Source organism: Malus domestica, chromosome 09, assembly GCF_042453785.1.
Source record: "Malus domestica chromosome 09, GDT2T_hap1".
Classification (NCBI taxonomy): domain Eukaryota; kingdom Viridiplantae; phylum Streptophyta; class Magnoliopsida; order Rosales; family Rosaceae; genus Malus; species Malus domestica.
In genome coordinates, this window is record NC_091669.1 from 32450537 (window position 1) to 32470649 (window position 20113).

Below are 20113 nucleotides of genomic sequence, written 5' to 3' on the forward strand. Positions count from 1 at the left end.
ATTTATCATTTATGCATGTATTGGAAGAAATTATTATTTATGGTGTTTCGATGTATTAAAAAAAAATTGCTTGGTTCTTGTTAACGTCAGATTTTTTTTTTTTTGAAATACAAAAGTTTTTTTTTAATGAATTGGAAATACAAAAGTATTATCCAATGATTTTTGGCATTCATTGAAATACTTAGAATCAAAGTTCTAAAAGACGATAGTACTAATTAGACGGTTGACATGAGCTTAGAGCCTAGGTATGAGGCAGTTTTTGTAATTTTAATTAAATTTATTATATAACATATAAATAAATGTTTGTTTATATTTTAAAAAACACATAACTATAGTGGGATGCATAAATTTCAAAATAAAATGATATAATGACTATAGAGTATAAGAACATATTGAAAATCTAGGAACAAGCATATAATGAGAGTTCATCAAATATTCAACAAATCTTTTACAATTTATCAAAAATAAAATAAAATGCAAAATGAAAGCTATTTATTTCTTGTTCAAGTGAGACTCGTGACTTAGAAGAGTGCCAAAACGGGTCTAGACAATAAAAAGCGAGTGCCTAAGCAAGTCTATGCATCACTTCTTAAATTTCAAACATCTAAAAATTAATTTAAACAGTAGATAGCCGTCTAACACCTAAACAATGTTAAAGAGAAGTTTTTTAGAGTAGTGCTTAGAACTTGGACTTGCTTGCGTCCACAAGTTTTTTTTATATATATATTTAATTTTCTTTTATTTGGAGTTTTCTTGAATTGTGATAGATGTATGGATTGGGCTACCACCACTGCATAAACTATTTGCTAAATGACAGAAAACCTAATCCCGTGCGGATAAAAGTAAAAACCATTTATTTTGGGCCTTTGGCTCTATATGCCTAACAAAACATAAAAGTGTCATATATTGGCCATTTTCTTTTCATTTATTTGGTTTATTTTATTCTCGTAAGAAGAAGATCTTATTAGCATTCTAAAAATATTATTTTATATTCTATATACTTAAAAAAAAAATTAGATAGAAATGGATGATGTTTTTAAAATGTCAATAAAACCTCATGTCGAAATTTCGATGTCTTCGCCATTATTAACAAAAGATTCTACTATACAAAGATTAAGCATTTGATAAGCATCCAACCCTTTCCTTACAAGCCATATTTTAAGACCAAATACTATCCATGAGCGCTTAACAGCGCACATGGTTAAAATACGAGTGTACAATAGAGATGATATTTCTCACTCTTTTAGGGTATGATATTTTGCACTCATTTATAATGAGTGGATAAATTATATCACGTGATATTGTTTCAGTATCATCCGATTTACAGTAAATAAAAATCTTGATAATCTTATAATGAACATAAAAATCTCCATGGATCTCGCAATATATGGTGAATTGGTGATTGATTCGATCGACAACTTTGTTACCAGATTCTTTCATTTTCAAATCGAAGTTTACAAAGTTGAATACAAATGAAATAAAGCCACAGCCTACAAGAAGCTAGGACAGTAGGGCATACGTTAACATTAGGGTCGTCCTCCTAATGCATTAAACAAATAATATAAAGCCAATATTTTTCGAAATAAATATATATATTTAATTTAAGGGCATTTGGGTCGTCCTTCCTGGGTCTTCCAGTTGTTGTAGCAAGGGCACATTTGCTTGTTGCCAACGACGCCCGGAGGAACACATTTGCATTTGGCACAGCACTTCTCGCAGAAGAACATGCACGGCTTCTTGTGCGATGTCGCCGAGCAACGGTTCTTACATCTCGGCGTGCACGCTGCAATCACGAGTAACATCGATTGTCAAGTTCAAATTCATAAAAACTCGAGAATAAATCCTCCCCTCCTACTCCACTACATGCACCCTCGAGCAACCTCGAAGTTGGTGTACGCAAAGAGAAAAGAAGGGTTGATGAAAACAGTAAATAAATTGAAGAACTCAGTTTTATAACGTTTACCTGACTGAGGAAGCGTCTTGTAAGCCTGCGCATGAATTAACAGAACAAAACGAGGAAAGAAACTAAGTCAGAAAAAGAGTAGATTCCATATATTTCTTAGAAATATGTTATCAGGATCTGAATCAAAACTGTCTGAATTTTGATCTAACAATTAGTGCATGTGAACTTCTACGGTAAATAAAGGTCGAAATTTCGAGTCAAATTTGAATGGTTCAACAATTTAACTTTCAACCGTCAGTTAGAGTTTTTATAGTCAATAATGAGGAAGACGGCGAAATTTCGACAATGCAGTATAAGTAAGAAGATGAATGCACCTCAGCTACGTGAGAGAATGTGAGTAGAACAAGCAGAGAAACCAGGATCAAGACGGAGGTGTATCGACTTGCTGCCATTGCTGTGAGTGAAGAGCAAAGAGAACTGCTTTCTGCTTTCTGGTAGAAGACTTGTGGGGTTATTTATAGGATATGAAATATTATGATTAGGGGAATAAAAAGAAAAGCGTAGTTTAAGGCGTGGAATTGGGGTCTCAAAAGTCCATGTGGGATCGAGCTGCGTGCGCTGAAGGCGCCGTGTTTGGCGTTTGGTTTTGTTTTAGGGTTTTTGCTTGCTTTGCTTTGCTTTTGCTTTTTCAACTGCAACGCCATGTTACTTATTGTCTTCTTTCATTCTTTTCCTAACAGATCCAATCTCCATTTTCTACCTTTTTTGTCTTTTTTTTTTCTTTTCTGAGCAATATTTTAGACCCACTGCTTTTTTTTTGTCCATTACTTTTTAGTTTTAGTTTTACGTGACGGGATAAGCTGCCCAACGAATTGACAATAATTTGATATCGAACTCTCTATTTGTAAAATTGTTCAACATGAGTAACACTTCATTGTAGCATTGTTGCATTAGTGGCAACAACTATTAATTCAATTCCCCTATGTTGAACGATATCAAAAGTATCTCAAGTTCTTTATGGTCTAAAAAGCGATATTTGTAAGGAGGTCAGATTCAAACACAAAACCTCGAGAACGTGATGAACATTTCTAACCACAAAAATTTTATGATGATCTAGATTATAGAATAGTCGAAGTTGTTTATTGTCAAATCTTACTTTTTCAAAAGATTTAACACTTAAAGACCCGAAGTATCATTCTTCCCAAAAAAAAAACCTCCAAAATCATACCCTCTTTGGACCCGGAAGGAATAAATAGCCGTAGCTTGTCACCAGTTGTTTCTTTCAAAAATAAAAAATAAAAATAAAAAATAAAAACCCTCCGAAATATATAACAATGTGAATTGTGATGGCACCACTTGGATATTGTGTGCTTACTTTTACAAGACGTTTTGATGAGATCTAATTTAATCTCAAGTGTGCCATGTGTGCAGTGCGGTGCATATGTTGCATGTGAACGAACATGCAAATCGCAACATGGTTTTTAATTTGTTGCTCTGATGTACTAGTGCATCTCAAGCCACCGACTTAAATAATATCCCTATGTGGGTAAGATTTGTTAAATTTAGTAATCCCCTGTGAATTGTGATGGCACCCAATACGGAAGCACTACTACGTACAAGGGATGACAATCCTCTCAGCATCCTCTTTGTGGGGATCCTAGACATCCTCACATCATAGTCGTTCATCATATATCGTGCGATCCGTTTTCGTTGGATACTATTTGTATTTAATTTTAAATAAAAAAATTAAAATAATTTATGATCACACGATATACGATAAACAGTTAGAATGTGAGAATCCCTACAATTTGAATCCAAAGAAGATCCAAATCCTTCTACAAGTTAATTACTTATTTAAAGAAAGAATATCGACGAGAATATCAAAATAAAAAAATGGTTGAAGAAGGTGTGGTATATCATCATCTTGTAATCGTGGGTGATGCAAGGTTTTTATTTTTATTTTATTTTAGGGAGACTTTGAATTAAGGTTGGGTTCGGTTGGCAAACCGTGCCAAATTTTGTGTGCCACCAGCCAGTCATATATACACAATTACTGAAAATCATCTATTGCCAACCAACCGTTATTTTGCGATTGCCGAAAACCGGTTTAGCTGAAATTGTTGGTTGGTTCGGTTGGTAAATGGCACTAGCAGTACGTAGCAACTGATATGGTACAAATTATATAATAGTTCTCAAAATTTGTAAGCATATATAGAATGTCATTGTTTCATAAGGCAAGCAGCAACTAATATCGTATATACTTGCAATTTTATTAAGGCAGCAAGCACAAGGTAACAAGCAGAAACTGATATCACATATACACAAACTATTATGATTTAATTATAATCAAATCACATTAATTCGAACCTTGTAAGCATCATTCATATGATATTACATCATAGGACAACAAAAAGCAACTAAACTAACTAAAAATATAGAATGGAAATCACATCATTGCTTCATAAGGCAACAACTGTTGGAAATTTGAGTAATTTGAGTAGAAATTTATTTGTCCCACACTGGTCATTCCTAAAAGATTTTATCACTTTATAAGGCTTCGTCATTTATAGAAAATGATTAGAGTAATAGGCCTGAAGCATAAAATTGGGCTCACCCTTGGGGTTGTGCTTTGGGGTGCACTAATTAATTGGTATAGATAATTAATATTAATTATCAAAAGATGGGTCTTGGGCTTTGGGGTTAGGCTTTGGGGTGCACTATTTAATTAATTATTTTTAATTAATTTCGAATTTAATTAATTATTTATTTTTTACCAACAGACTCATCCTTTCAGATAAAGTCTGAAGAGTTCAGAAAGAATACAGAGCAAAGCACCCCTCTGGAGAAGATGTCTCACAACAGACACATCTCATTCTCATACCTGTTGCGAACATGCATCCTTCTATTATATATACATTCATCTGCATGACATTTAGAACACAGAAAATCAATATTCTTCTTCTACAATCACAAACATCCTTTCTGAGAGAACCACACAGAAATTCGCCAGAAGTTAAGTTTTCCAGTGCTGGAATTCTAACTTGATCGTTGAATCCTGATGAAGCAGACATCCGTAGAACTACAAGCATGGAAATCAAATCATTCGTGCAGTCTATTATGGGAGAGCAGGACACCAGCACGGTGGCTTTTGATTCGTCAATGAGAAGAGGAAAACTGCGAGCGGGGCTGCGCTACAGGAGATCATCGGGAAGTGCTGAGTAGAAAGAAACTGAGAGTTGCGTGTGGGTTTTAATTTTCTAGACCATTAAATGACTTTTGCATGCAAAACAATACCTAAGATAATTTTAAAGTATTTAAGAAAATATATATCGGTTGTTATGGTATACCACCGGTATAAGAAAACACAAACCAAAGTCGTACCGTTAATGATCGGTTCGGTTTCATGCCAACCGATTTTGAAGATATACCCAAATACTACCGTACCAATAGGAGCCCCACCGGTTCAGTTCAGTCGGTAAGTCGGTACATGGCAAAAAATTTCAGCCATACTTTGGATGTGGTCCTTAGTTATGAATATTCTTTGATTGAAACATTGTTGATTTTTAAGTTTTGATCGAGGTCCCTGAAATTAATGTGATAATTTATTTCTATATACGTTACTATATGTTTTAAATTAAAAATTAGAAATTTTAGTTGTTTATATAAATGAGATTTTAAATAAAAAACCATAATTTGTGGGATTAAAAATATTAAAATATAAATATACTATTGTGTGTGTATATATATATAAACATGGGTACATTCATCAAAATTAACCAAAAAAATTATTGTGTCAAAACATGGGTACATTCTTCAAAATCACAAAAAAACAAAAAAAAGTATTAGGCTTAATAACATTAGTAAATTTCTTTGATTAAACTTGACACGGATACATTTTAAAATCAAAGAAAAAAGAATGTACCCATATAAGTTTAAAAATGGATTAGAAAAAAATTGAATATATTATATATATATATATAAGGGTACATTTTACATATAACAAATTGGTATATTTAAGAATGAGTACATTTTACGATTAAAAAGTTTTACATGAATGGGTACATATAATTAGCTTGGGCACATTTAGCAAAATAAAAACTACAAATAATAAAAATATATGGGTACAAATGCAAATAAACTTTGAAAAAATATAAGCACAAAAAGAAATTAAAATATGGGTACAAATTAAAATTGAAAAGAAAATTGGTACAAATTTAAAAAAAAATTACAAATTAAAAATGGGTACAAACTAAAACTAAAACAACAATGTTATTCTTACCACATTAATATACCACATTAGTATACCATATTATGTGACATCTGATGTGGCTGTCCACGTCATTTAAATTAATCATAATTTAATTTAAATGAAAACCCATTTAATAAACTAATAAAAAATAAAAAATCTGAAATTAAATAGTAATTGTGGTATACGAGGAGTCTTCTCTCCTTCCTTCCCATTGCTTCTTCTCCCGTTTCTTCTTCCACGCCATTTTTTTGTTTCAGCCCAGATTATTCTCCTATATTTGCTCTCTTGTGTTCTGATATTGCGATACAGCCTTCTCGTATCTGAAGGAGAAGCAAAAGGAACCAATCATTTTAAAGCGAATGATGACACTGGGGGTTGAAGAAGAACCAGAAAAATTGGAGGACACTAACCACGTGATGATTATTAGCAGCCCCATATATGAAGGTAATTAATATAGCATTGTATGTGCTTGTTTGTATGCATAGGGAGAGCAAATATAGGAGAACAATCTGGGCTGAAACAAAAAAAAATGGCATGGAAGAAGAAACGGGAGAAGAAGCAATGAAGAAGGAAGGAAGGAGAGAAGACTTCTCGTATGCCACAATTACTATTTAATTTTAGATTTTTTATTTATTATTAGTTTATTAAATGGGTTTTCATTTAAATTAAATTATGATTAGTTTAGATGACGTGGACAGCCACATCAGATGCCACATAATGTGGTATACTAATATGGTATATTAATGTGGTAAGAATAGCATTACTCAAACTAAAAATATATGATAAAAAATTTAGTCATAAATATAAATATACTAACTATAACATTTTTAACATTAAATGAATATATTTAGAAATAAAAAATATATTTATTATTAAAATAATTAATGATGTTATTAATACCCAAGGACCTTGATCAAAAATTGAAAAGGAATGAGATTTTAATCAATGGAGTAGCAAAAAGAATGATGAGAACCTAATTTCTCCTTTATTTTATTTATTTAGACTTAAAATTTCTCACTTTTTTTTTTTTTTAACAAACGATATTATCTACAGTAAGGGTAGAAAATTGGCTAAGGCTCACAATAGGCTAACAATAATGTGGTTTAAATTCGTTTTTAGCTAGAATCAAATCCAAGACATCTTACTTACAAATAAAGAGGAATACCACTAGACCGTAGTACTAAGCGACGATTTAAAACTTCTCATTTACAAATGAATAAAACTAATACTTGATTGTGATAATGAATGCGCCATGAACTTGACACGACTAAACAAGAAACCTCCCCTAGGTTCAGATTATTTTTATTTTTATTTTTATATCATCATCTTGTAATCGTGGGTGATGCAAGGTTTTTGTTTTTATTTTTATTTTTATTTTTATTTTATTTTATTTATTCAGGTAAAAAATTTCTTACTTTTATTTTTTATTTTAACAAACGATATTATCTATCGTAAGAGTGGAAAGTTGGCTAAGGCTCACAATGAGCTAACAATAATGTGGTTTAAATTTGTTTTTAGCTAGAATCAAACCTAAGACCTCTCTCTTACAAGTAAAGAGAAAAATCATTAGACCGTAATACTAAGTGACGTCTCACTTACAAGTGAATAAAACTAATACTTGATTGTGATAATGAATGCGCCATGATCTTGACTCGACCAAACAAGAAACCTCCCCTATGTACAGATTATTTTCTAATTCTGAATATAATGTCTTAATGGGTCTTTAATTGAACATTGAGAAATGCTATATAGACTCTCTTAAAAGTTAAACTCTTTATGGACTATCTATCTCTTTATATTTTTGGCACAATTCCCGTACTAACATTATGAAAAATTATGCCAAAAAGATGAGATGATGAAAAGTTCATGGAAAGTCCCGCTTTGAGAGAGTCTCCTTAGCATTTCTCCCATTGAGAGAGTCTCCTAAACCCTAAACCTTTGGCATTTCTATTGACCATTAAATCAAGGAAAAATTAGCATTTGATCTCTAGTTTCTAATGTTCATTGACTAAGACCTTTTTAGTTTTTAGATTTTGATCAAAGTCCCGAGCATTAATATATTAATTAATTACATGTAAGTTACATAATTTTTATAAAAAAAAAATTAGTAATTGATTTAGAGTTTTAATACTCACACCCTTATTAAACTCCTAATTAATTTTCAATTCAAATATTTCCCAAATATAAAAAATAAAATTAGAATAAGCTACCCATAAAATTTTTATAAAAATATTTTTGATTTTTTAATCTTATATGTATCCATTCTTAAATATACCAAATTGTTAAAAATGTACCCATTTTTTATATAAAATTTCATTCAATCTTATCTCTAATCCATTTTTTAAACTTATATGGGTACATTCTATTTCGTTGATTTGAGAATGTATCCATCTCAAGTTTAATAGAAGAAATTTAATAATGTTATTAAACCTAATATCTTTCTTCTTTTTTTTGTGCTTTTAAAAAATGTACCCATGTTATGGTACAATAATCTTTTGGTTAGTTTTGATGAAGTACAACACTGTTCATTAAAATATTAAACCACATGTAAGCTTCGTATTTATCTTGTTTTAGGGCTCATTAGCGAATCCTTGCTTCTCTAGTCTTGAATTGCTTGATTGACCTTTTTTTTCTTTGTTAATTGTAAAATAGCATAAAAATCTGAGCTAAGACAATAATGAGCCAACATAATAATTTAGTTGTGAACTCGTTATTCACAGTAGTGGAACCTACAACATCTCATTTATAAATGAAAAAAATACATCACTAAATGAGTTTAAAGTTGAATATTAAGTGCTAAGTTGGCTACTTTCTTTTATTAGACGTTTGGCTGATATCCATCTCATCTCAGGTGTCATGTGGTCCTTTTGCAATACGGCGGATGTCACTAAAATAGTAACCGTAACCGGTAAGCTTTGTTAATTTAGGAATCCGGATCCTTGTCGGATCTTCTTTGTGATGATTCCGGAGATCCATGAATCATATCCATTCATCGTGTATTATGCGATCATAAATTATTTTAAATATTTTTATTTAAAATTAAATACAAATAGTACTTGATAAAAACTGATTGCACAATGTACAATGAATAGACACGATTTACGAATCTCCAAGATCCTCACCAAAAGAATCCAGAGAAGATCATGTTGGTCAATTTAGTACCACGATGTCCCCTAATATGGAAGCATTATTATGGGTTTTTTTTTTTTAGGAAAACTAATAAAAATAACTTGAAAACTTTAAGTTTTAACAATAAGAACAAAATAAAGGGTAAAGTGAATAGTATCATGATTAACTTTTTAGTGTAAAAATATGATTTTTCGTTAAAGTGAAATGTACCGGGAGTTTTTTGTTAAAGTTTTTTTTTTTTTTTTGTGAACATAATTACGAGTAAGATGCGTGTTTACATAATCATATTCTTATCGAGGGTGATGCAAGAGGTATTCAACTTGTTTTGTTTTATTTTATTTTTATATACAACAATATTTTGTATAGACTAAGCTACACAATGTATCAGCTTATAGTAAATATTATAATCGGATAAATGATCTTCGTGGTGATAAAATAGTCGAAAGATTCTATAGTAACGTATGTTAAATTTCTGTTATTTCTCTGTTAGTATGTGACCCGTAAATTCTTCATAATGCCCTTATTTAGTAACAATGTCACTGAAGAATTAAGGTTTTTATATTTGAAATTTATACGACCAAAGTCTGTGTAATGAATAACAAAAACATAGAGAGAGGGTGGGGTTGCCAAGCCAGACTGTGAGAGGTATGAGTAGGGTGGGCGGAAGATGGTAGCTCCTTGCTCGCTGGGATATTTTCTTTAAAAAGGAAAAATAAAATATGAAAACTAAGAAGTGGTAATGGTAGAAAATGTGGGCAACATTCAAGTTGATTCTAAGTTACGGTGTGCTGCTTCTCAACTGGCCGTGGCAGCAGAGGAAGCTTGGCTGAGTGTTCAGCTATGGCTAATGAGCTAACTGGCTCCACCACAAGGGTTAACTCAATTTTTTTTTACAGGGAGGTATATTCCTACTACCCTATCACCACGATGATCATTTATCCAATTAAGCTTATAGTAAAATCCATGGAACTCGTCAATCACTAAATTCAAACCTAAAAACGTTTACTTGCAAGTGAAAACCTCTAGTGACATGAAAGTGTGACCATATTGTTGCAGAATAGAATCTCACATCGGGCATATGATAAAATAATATACAACTATGTATGCGAGTTTTCTAGTCTAATATCACTGAGATATTTTGTAATAAAACTCAACATCTAAGAATAAGTAATGCTTACTTATTAGGTGGTGCATCATGTTGGACTTATAAGGTTTAAGTACTTATCCGTTCAAGCTAGGGGTCTAGTCTTGTTGGGTTTACAAACCTTAAAAAAAAATTAAACAAAGGTTAATTACCCAAATGTAGTGGTCAATTTGCGATTCCATGCGGTAGCTTCTACATTAGAGTGTTCCTATTTTCCGATGTGAGACTCTAGGCTACCACGAACTTTTCCATTCAACGAGATGGTACTTTTTCAACTCTCTCAAAATGGAATATAAACATATATGTCATGGTTCCTTACTTTGACAGAATACAAATATCTAAATTTGATATTTTAGATACTTTTTCAGACCTATTGCCTCTGAATAGAACATTACTAAGAAATGCACTACAAAACATTAGATCGAGATCAAGGGACTTAAGAAATACACAACAAAACAGTAGGTCGAGATTGAGGGACTTAGGGCTGGTTTGGTATTGATGTGCTTTGAACAAAAACTGCTTCTGCTGTGATGCGAGAATAAACAACTGTGAAATAAAGCAGTAGAGTGTTTAGTAAATTTTTTTGTAAAAGTGCTTTTAGCAAAAAAAGAAGTGTTAAAGTGTTTGGTAAATTTTTATGTAAAACCGTTGCGACTGTGTAAAATGACTAAAAAAGATATAATGTTGAATATTATATAATATTTTTTTTATCCTTTCTTTTATTATGACATTTTTAAACTATCTATAAACACTTATGAGCTTCGAAGAATGTATTTTTACCTTTTTTTTTATTAAGATATTTATAATTTTTTTGATTCTATTCTTTTCTCTAAGAGTCTTTCTTCTTTACCTTGTCCCTATTTTATTTTTGCAAAACCTATGTATATTCTATCTTCCGCCGCTCACTCCCTCTCAGTCACTCTCTGCCTAATCCTAAGGAAGGCTAGGTCGTAGGGAAAAGAAGGTTGGGTCGCATCAACTGATTCGCGGAAGATGGATGAACTCTGATTTCAGGACTTACCGTCAGTGTTAGTGGCGAAGGCGTCGTGGCTTTCTCGTTAAGATTTTGGGTGTCAAGCGGAAGGGTGCAATTCTAGCATTCTTTGTGCAACCTAGATTTTGACAAAGCCCATAAATCCGACGAAGAGGCCCCGAATTTCAACAAAACCCATAAATTAGACAAACATCTTGCCTCTTCTGTCCCAGAAATCTGAAGAAGCTCAGAGTCAGAGAGGACAGAAGAGAGACGTGGCGGGGTCGGCGACAAAGTCGACAAGTATAATGTATAATTTATTTAATTGCTAAAGGCCATTTTGGGTATTGGAAAATTTCATTAAAAGGCCTCAACGCCTCTTGCAAAATCGGTTTGTGTAGAAGTTGGGCAAGCAAAAAGAGTTGGTTTTTCAAAGCTGGGTTTTGTAGCTTTGTGTTTTTGGCTTTTTTTTTACCCAAAACTGTAAAAAAAAGCTAAAGTTGAATGTTTAACAAACATAAAAAAACTCCTAACTTTTTTTAGAAGCACCTCAATACCAAACCAAGGCTTAAGTGTGCGTTAGGATGATGAACTTTAGCTAAATGTGTTGGTAATGCACTGTAAAAGTGAGAGGGAGGGACTTGTAGTCCATCAGTAGTGTCATTTTAATGCATTTTTAACTATCAAAGTATTTTTGCAGAGTCCGGCGTAGTTGACTGCACCAAACACTCGACAAGAAGACTCCCATCTTGTCCACTTCAATCCTCGCCTATTCCAAATACAAAGTCCAAACCGATCCCGGCCACCAAACGAGGCCTTAAGGATTCTCCGTCTCTCGTTTCAAACATACTAATGTGAAATCTGAACACAACGAGGAAAAGAACTGCACTTTTCATTCAAGCACTTATTCCACCATTCATTTCCACCTTCTTATGACCATTTTGCATGTGCACATTTTAACACACTATTATTCTATGACACAAAATAAATAAAGAAAACCCGAATAACACACGCCATCATACAGTTTTAGTCCATTTGAAAGGAAAAACGACTCACTAGACAGATTATGACTCTGGAAACCAGATACGTCAAACACCTTGTGAAACCGAAAACCCAGACTTTGGCTACGCTGTGCAGCTGCTTGTACTTCTAATTCCACCGAAACCTGTTACGTCGGTCGAACTTAGCTCATCCTCTGCCTATACTGTTATGGGCCAGACTTAATCAAACCCGGTATGCTGTAAGTACTGGTGAGTTCCTCCATTCAGAGAGTTGGGGGTAAGTTAAACATAGCTACAAATTTCTTAACGTCCTCAGGTTGTATGTTTTGGGACATGACCGCAGCACCCACAGCGAGGGCAACAGAAACAAGTACCATACTCTTCATGCATCCATGGGCTTGCGACAATCGTCCCAAAATCTGTTTGCAGTATTTGTCTGCATCCTTCAACAGTGAATGGCGGGCAACATCATCTCCCGCTGCCAATGCTTTATCATTCTACATCCAAAACAGAAGACAAGTTCATAAGAACAGGTTCAGGGTAACACGGCTTAATATAAGGCAAATGGAATCATAAGACTGGGTTCATCACTTCAAATTATTGTTTTCCACGCACCTCGTGAACTTTATAAAAAAAGAAGTATAAAAAAAATTATACTCCCATAGTGGTCTTGGCAGACTTGTCATTTAGATAGCTGAATATAATACCTTCTCCCTGAAACTCTTTAAAGTTTCCCTCAAGGGGTCAAGAGAAGCATGTTTAACAGAGTGCTCCTTCCACTCGTCAGATATCTTTTTCAGGAGAACAACACTTGCATCGAGATTGTCCAGATAAAGTATGTCCTGTTCCAATATTCATAGCAACGCAGCAAATTGATGATATGTAAATCTTCGTAAAATGCCTTTAAGAAAAATATGAAGTAAAAGAACAATGATCACAATTCATACCCATTGCCTGTAACATTCAGGGTTTTGCGTCAAACACCAAATAAATATGCCACTTGCTTCCTTAGACAGATCAGGTATGCCTGCAAAGTGCTCTATGCATCAAGCTCCGAAAGAGAAAATGCCAAATTCATACTCTTTTCACTTGGAAAGACAATTTCAAAGGGGAAATACTTGTAAACATAAATAAGTTTTTTTGTCCCTTGCTTACCCTCATTAACAGCTTTAACTGAATTCTTCAATATCTGCTGTGTGACTTGCCTCATTGTTTTGCTTCCGGGGGAACCAGCAAGGGCAATCTCTTTCAAAGTTGGATAAACAGCTTCAAACCTCTCAGTTGCCTTAGCAAAACCAAAATGTTCCACATATTATTTCTTTGGCTGAGAGGGGTAAGACGGGTTGGGGGTCCTGCTTGATTAGCATGTTTAAAAGGAAAATTTTGCAATCATGCAAAGGCTTCTTAAAGAGGCCCACCTTAACTCGGGCAGAAGGTGTCGGAAAAGAGACTCTCATCAAGAGATCAAGGGCTGATGGTGGCACTATGTGCTCCCCCTTTCTGACAGCACCATTTAATAGAATAGGACGGGCTTTCGGATAAGACAAAATTCTGACATCACACAGAAAAAGGAACAGAATTAGTCATGGTAGATAGGTCTATGCGACAAGGAAGCCAGACATGCGTACATATGCATGGTGAAGAAGGTAGAACTCATGATAATCTAAATGGCGTCATACCTTTCCACAGACTGCAAAATTAAGTCTCTACACAGTGGATTACTACTTGACTTGCTACTCAATATAGGCAAGAGAAATTGTACCCACAAGTACAACCCAACAACCAGATCTCCTAGAGAAGCCTGCATAATAAATGTTTTCTCTAGTAAAAACTCCATATTTTAGAAAAGAATGAACCATGGTTTTAAGAAGTTTAAATACAATGCCTTACCTGTGCAACCAACCAAACTGTGATTGGAAGCTTATCTTGGCCTTCATATTTCGGACTTCCTCTCATTACAGGAAGTAAACTAATCAGTACTTCAGGTCTTCGTCGCAATACCATTGCTAAAACCACAAATATGGCAACCTGCAACCCCAAGGTTACATCTAATAACTAACTCGGTTTAAGCACATAATCTAAACTGTTATGATAAAGAGAATGCTGACCAATTTAATGGAAGGAAAAAGAAAAAGGCAAGGATGTGGAAAGGCTTGTTACTTTAGAAGTTATCTAACTGTTGCGTACATAACTCGGTAATCAATAGTTTTGAACTGGAACCCCCATATTCCGATGCTATTTTAAAAACACTGTTGTCTTACTATTGCTGTTTAAAGCTTAGGGTAGTCAAATCCAATGTTACATAATACAATTTCAACACTGAAAGATGAGCCAGCCTTCAAACATTTTAGAGCAAAGAAAGAATCACATCAAATGCATATACTGTTAAAGACGCAAAATTCTTTCCCAAAAGACAAAGCATAAGATATCCCCAAGGGTAATGAACTGCCAAATGATTAAAAAAATCAACATCTCAAGCATCTCCCGGATGGTAGACTAGGAAAACATGCGGCCAATCTTGGCATCAGATCACGTATGCAACAAACTTGAATGAGCCATGGAACTGCTATTATATGATATCTAAAGGTTCATTAATACTAGCATACAGAAGCATCCTCTATAATGCAGCCACTGAAGAAGGAACATATTTGAAATGGAAGGAAAAAAATAAAGAAAGCAAAGATAAACAATAGTTACAGATAGTAGTAGCAAATGCAAATAAAATCATTTTAAGAAACAAGGGGTTATAAAGAGCGCAAACACCACACCACCAAAGTGCTTCGTGATACATACAATTACATAAAATTCTACAAGATATTTACTTGACATGATATTCCGGTGCAGTTTTACAAATGTAGATGCAGTATATCTCTCAAATATATGGATTGAAAGGTTTAGAGTAAATCTGGTCCTATAGATCTCAAGGCAAAAGCAAGGCCCAAACACTGTTTTTGCTCATATTATTACTCCAATTTCGGAAGAAGATGCAGCATTAGTAGTTAGATAATCTACCTTCTACAATTTGTCACGGACAATGGAATGCACAAAAGAGTTCAGCACTACGTGACACTTTAAATGGGGAATCTGATACATGCAGCAACTGAAATTTACCTGAGACTTTGAAGATGCTTGCTGGACCGCCTTTTTGGATCCCTTGGCTACTCCTTGATGAGTTGCAAGGTCAGCAAGAATGCTGTCCAACGACCATAGCACAAACGATCCAAGCGCTTCAATAGAGCGCTGGCCGATCCATTCAACTGATATCTTGTAAACATCATCAGATACATGCGAAAGGGGGATCTGCTTTGACAATGAACATAATCATAAGATATTAGGAGACCCGTTGAAACATATATATAAATTTCACAACTTGAAAACACAAATAAAGGGGTTTAAAATCAGCAGAGTATGATTCGAAACAATCCCATTCTATCGAAAACCCGCATGCATGTACAATTCAATACACCGGATAAGCAGATAAACACGACGAAATTATCAAAAGCTCTTTTCTTTTCCCACAATTCCTAAAAAGTTTGATGCTTTTTTTCTTCTTTTCGTTTTGTTTAATAAAAAGATTCAAAGTCGAATGCAGAAATACGTGTAAGAAAAAACTCACATCAACCAGCTTTGCCACAGAGGATTCCTTGAACGTCTTCAACCACGGAAATTGAGCCGGACTGACCGCCGCAAATGCTCGACCGAAATAATCCGCCAAACGCATAAGCTGTATGTCCTGCTGCGTCTCATTATACGAAGCCTATCCAACCCAACACCCATAACCAAACATCAGAAAACAGAATTGAATCCCAATTTTACAGAATTTGACAACAAACAGAAGCGATTAGCATCTCTCACAGTTATATCAGCCAGAAAGGCGCCGAGATCACCGGCGTCCATCTTCGACGCTGCCTCCGCCACCGTCACCTTCGGCTTCTTCGGCTTCTTCTGCTTCACCTTCTTCACCTCGCCGTTTTCGACGGCCGCCCCGGCCACCTCACCATCGCTATCACCCTCATCGTCGTCATCGGAAGTCCGCTTCGATGCGCCGGGTGCGACGTCCCCGGAAACGGCTGCGGCCTGGGCCTCGAGAACTCTCCGACGGCGCTCCTCGGAATGCAGCTCGATCGGCCGGAACACGTCGGAGGCGGAGGATACAACACCGTCGTGGAGATCGCCGTTGGAGTCCGCCGGAAGCGCCTTGGAGGAGGATTTCCGGTTTCGCTTCGAATACGAAACCGTCTGCCACGCATAAGCGTCGCTGTTTTGGGTGAGCTTTCTGCCATATCTCTGTGCCTCCTCCTCCTCTTGCTCTCTGAGAATTGCTTCGATCAGTGCCGATGAACTTTCGTCCATGCTGGCTTCTCTCTCTCTCTCTCTCTCTCTCTCTCTCTCTCTAGATTTATGGTTCTTCTTGACTGAGATAGTGAGGAAGTAATGTCGAGATGAGAGGGAGGAAGTCGGGGGCCCTTGAAGGAGAGAGGACGAGAAAGGGACTCTGCGTCAAATGACACGTGGGTTATTCACATTGATTGTGATGACGGATTTGTCCTTATTTCACTCGCCATTTAACGTGAATGCCATTTATGCGTTTCGTTCAGTAGATCTGATCTCCTACAACAAGGATGACGGACCAAATTATGGAATATCGACCCCATTAAGAAAAGATAAAACAAATCCTTGAATCTGGTAACACAAACATGTCCACATTTTATCAACATTAAATTTAGTTACTATCTTGGTAAATAAAAAACTAAGAATTATGTGTGCCAATGCTTGTCTTATTTAAATAAATAATCGCGACGGATTTTAAGATCATCTTTCCTTATATTTTATGTATAGGCGTTATCGTTTTACAAGTGATATCCATATACTAATAATTTGGTACAACAATAAACTCCGCACTCAATAATAACTTAGTACAATAAACTCAGCATTTTTTTTGTACGATTTTTGTATAATTCATATAGTAATAACTTAAAGTAAACTTCCTCAATATCTCGTCACAATACAAAGTGCGAATTGTATTGTAATAATTGAGTACAATAGAATGGGCCAAATCCTCTAAGGGCCCCGTTTGGTGGGCTAGATGAGATTGGACTTTAGGGATAGAATTGGATTGGTATGAACTTTTAAGACATGACTTGTAACTCATGTGTAATGATAGGTTAGATAACTCGATCTATTGTGGATTCGTAACCCATCATGTCCAGTTATGCCTATCTCACATTTTAACATAACAAACAACAGACTGTACTCAAATCCACTTTAATTGGTCACAATCTATCTCATCCAACTCACCAAACGGGGCCTAAAGACCTTAATCACAAAGCATAATTTGAATGATGGGCATTGTTTGACTTTACTAGGCACTAGCCATAATGTGTAATTAGAAGGTTGGGCACTCATAAATAAACTCAACCAATACCTAGTACCTGCTACAATCAATGCTATAATATGCGATGCATTTTTCAAACCAGCAAGTGGAAAAAGAGCGTGCAATTTTCAAAGGAGCAATAAACTAACTTGTAATTGCCACCCACCCACAAAGCAATAAGTACCAAATTTCGATTCATGGCAACTTCGTAATTAAAGTCAATCACTGGGGGCAGAGCAAGATCCCATGTGAAACGAACGAGGATATCGTTTTCTATTGTGGGATTGTGGGACCCACGCCGCAAAGCCAGTAAGAAGCAACTTTTTTTGACATTTGCAGTTACGCTAATCCCCAATCGCTCTCCCAAATCCCCAACAGCATCCGCCATATCTTTTCCTCCTCACCGAAAAAATCACTCACATGTCATCGTTACATTGACATTGCATGATAATAATATAATGATGTATGTGAATTTTTGCCTTATAATACATATAATTGTTATGTAACGTCACATATATTTGTGCAGCATAACGGTTGAGGATAAGTCTCACACTAAAAACTATAAGGATTTTGCATTGTTTTTAAGTAATCGGGATAATTTTTTTTTCTAATTTGTTTAATAGTGGAACCTCAACTTTTGTTATAGTATTAGAGAATGTTGTCTCATTTGCTAAGTCCAACGACCATACCTGCTCCATGTCATTCAATTCACGTGTTAAACTTGAAATTGCACCAATCATAAGAGAGCTTTATTGAGAGTGATTCCCAAATTGAGAAATGAATGACCTTACATGTACTTATAAGTAATTGGATTACTTTGCATATCACCTATTAATTTTATTGCGTAACTTCAATTTTCTTTAGTAACAATTGAATACACATGATCCATGTAGTAATCTAAGCACCTTGTTATCGACATGGTCTGAAATTTATTCAATATAATAAATATTCTTGTGGAAATATCGAAAAATCAGAAAAAGATATGGAAAGGGACCCATATCGGGAAAATTATTAAATTTTGGTTAAAATCGACAGATTTCGTCAATATTTCAGACATATCGGTTAACCATTGACAAACTACCATATGATATTCCTTAAAGCTTCATTTTACATTTTTATGTTTTTTAACAAATTTCCATCATTTTCATTAAAGGCAACTGATATCAATAACGATATATCTATCAATATTTCTATGAATTTGCATATCGATATTTCCATCAATAATAATACTTTAAACATTGGGTATCGATATCCTAAATCAAACGGCTGAGAAGTAGTGGGTTCAAAACGTCAAAATCTCAACTTGATGCATGTAATGCTAAAGAAACCAACGGTGTGGGTGACTGGGTGTGTGGGGATCGGGGTGGGAAAAGCAAATGCTATGAAAGTTTGTCTTTTGCTTTGGCAGTTACAACTATTACAAAGTTTGGCTTGGACCGGATTCCTTTTTCCAATCCGGTATTCGTCGGGACACTTGTTCAATATGCAGTTTGAGGGTTTGTGCATGCCAATCAAGTAGCACCACTAAGGCACAAAGCTCCATGGACCATTTTCATTTGACCTCAAGTGGGAGGAAGACTCTTATTATATAGCAAGACCTAGATGTAAATCTAAACTGTAGGGGTATCCTAAGCTAATTGAATGAAAGTTAAAAACACGTGACAGTGTATGATAGATTTGAAATATCGTAATAATGTCATTTTTCATGTTTGGTATGTTTACATCTAAGTGGAGATCGAAAAAGTTAAATTCATGAAAATGCATTAAGTAAATTACTTAAGAGACGGTCACGTCATTTCCAATGTTAGGTAAGTTTATATCCAAGTGGAGACCAAACAAAATAAATTTAAAAAAAAAATAGCAGTGATGATAGTGAAGTAAAGCTATTGAGTAAAATTAGACAAAATCGTCTGGGTGGTGTAGTCGGTTATCACGCTAGTCTCACACACTAGAGGTCCCCGGTTCGAACCCGGGCTCAGACAATTTTTGAAAGGTTGCAGATTTATCTAAGCATGTGAGCTTTCTTTTTTTGACATTTTTTATTACAAAAGTCAACCAAGTAGAAAGAACAGAAATTCTCCCCGGCACATTTTTCTTCACGAGTGACTTCACACGTGAAAAACAAAAGTGCGGGTGAAAAAACTGAAACATTAACATGCATGTAGCTCGACTTGAGTGCACCACGTTAAATTGCAATGTCCGGTTTTTACCCTTACACTGTTTGCAATGTCTGGTTTCCTCATCCAAACACAGTGTTAGAGTTTTCAACGCAAATACAATACACCATTTGTTTTTGTTTCATTCAAATTAGTGCATGTAGTTTATTGTCAAGGGTTGCTT

At 34.8% G+C, this 20113-nt stretch overlaps 2 protein-coding genes and 1 non-coding gene across 4 annotated transcripts; 1 reads left to right on the top strand and 2 right to left on the bottom strand.

Moving 5' to 3' along the window:
- Nucleotides 1-1402: 1402 nt before the first annotated feature.
- LOC103444195 (protein RSI-1) lies at nt 1403-2556 on the bottom strand. The gene is made up of 3 exons (XM_008383118.4): nt 2278-2556; nt 1964-1988; nt 1403-1783 (listed from the first exon to the last, which is right to left on the bottom strand). The coding sequence occupies exons 1-3, from the start codon at nt 2353-2355 to the stop codon at nt 1602-1604; spliced, it is 285 nt and encodes a 94-aa protein (XP_008381340.1). The 5' UTR covers nt 2356-2556; the 3' UTR covers nt 1403-1601.
- A 9718-nt stretch (nt 2557-12274) lies between these two features.
- Nucleotides 12275-16868, bottom strand: LOC103444196 (uncharacterized). Of its 2 annotated transcripts, none has more exons than XR_011571101.1 (10): nt 16255-16868; nt 16016-16156; nt 15511-15699; nt 14290-14427; nt 14079-14200; nt 13818-13950; nt 13555-13684; nt 13347-13426; nt 13015-13241; nt 12275-12896 (listed from the first exon to the last, which is right to left on the bottom strand). XR_011571101.1 is itself a non-coding variant. In XM_070804939.1 (10 exons), the coding sequence occupies exons 1-10, from the start codon at nt 16750-16752 to the stop codon at nt 12663-12665; spliced, it is 1800 nt and encodes a 599-aa protein (XP_070661040.1). In that variant the 5' UTR covers nt 16753-16868; the 3' UTR covers nt 12275-12662. The 2 variants fall into 2 exon arrangements, 1 of the variants encoding a protein (XP_070661040.1); XM_070804939.1 differs by having other exon boundaries at nt 13107-13241.
- A 2813-nt stretch (nt 16869-19681) lies between these two features.
- TRNAV-CAC (transfer RNA valine (anticodon CAC)) lies at nt 19682-19755 on the top strand. The gene has a single exon. It is a non-coding gene; the product is annotated as a tRNA-Val (tRNA).
- The last annotated feature ends 358 nt before the right edge of the window (nt 19756-20113 follow it).

What these genes read in the sequence shown, in the direction of transcription:
- LOC103444195 (XM_008383118.4), bottom strand. Translation starts at nt 2,355, where the DNA reads ATGGCAGCAAGTCGATACACCTCCGTCTTGATCCTGGTTTCTCTGCTT. An exon ending in CATTCTCTCACGTAGCTGAG is followed by an intron (nt 1,989 to 2,277) that starts GTGCATTCATCT and finishes ATTCATGCGCAG; the next exon opens with GCTTACAAGACGCTTCCTCA. An exon ending in CAAGACGCTTCCTCAGTCAG is followed by an intron (nt 1,784 to 1,963) that starts GTAAACGTTATA and finishes TCGTGATTGCAG; the next exon opens with CGTGCACGCCGAGATGTAAG.
- LOC103444196 (XM_070804939.1), bottom strand. Translation starts at nt 16,752, where the DNA reads ATGGACGAAAGTTCATCGGCACTGATCGAAGCAATTCTCAGAGAGCAA. An exon ending in AAGCATCTTCAAAGTCTCAG is followed by an intron (nt 14,428 to 15,510) that starts GTAAATTTCAGT and finishes TTGGGGTTGCAG; the next exon opens with GTTGCCATATTTGTGGTTTT. An exon ending in TAAAGAGTTTCAGGGAGAAG is followed by an intron (nt 12,897 to 13,106) that starts GTATTATATTCA and finishes TTTTGGATGTAG; the next exon opens with AATGATAAAGCATTGGCAGC.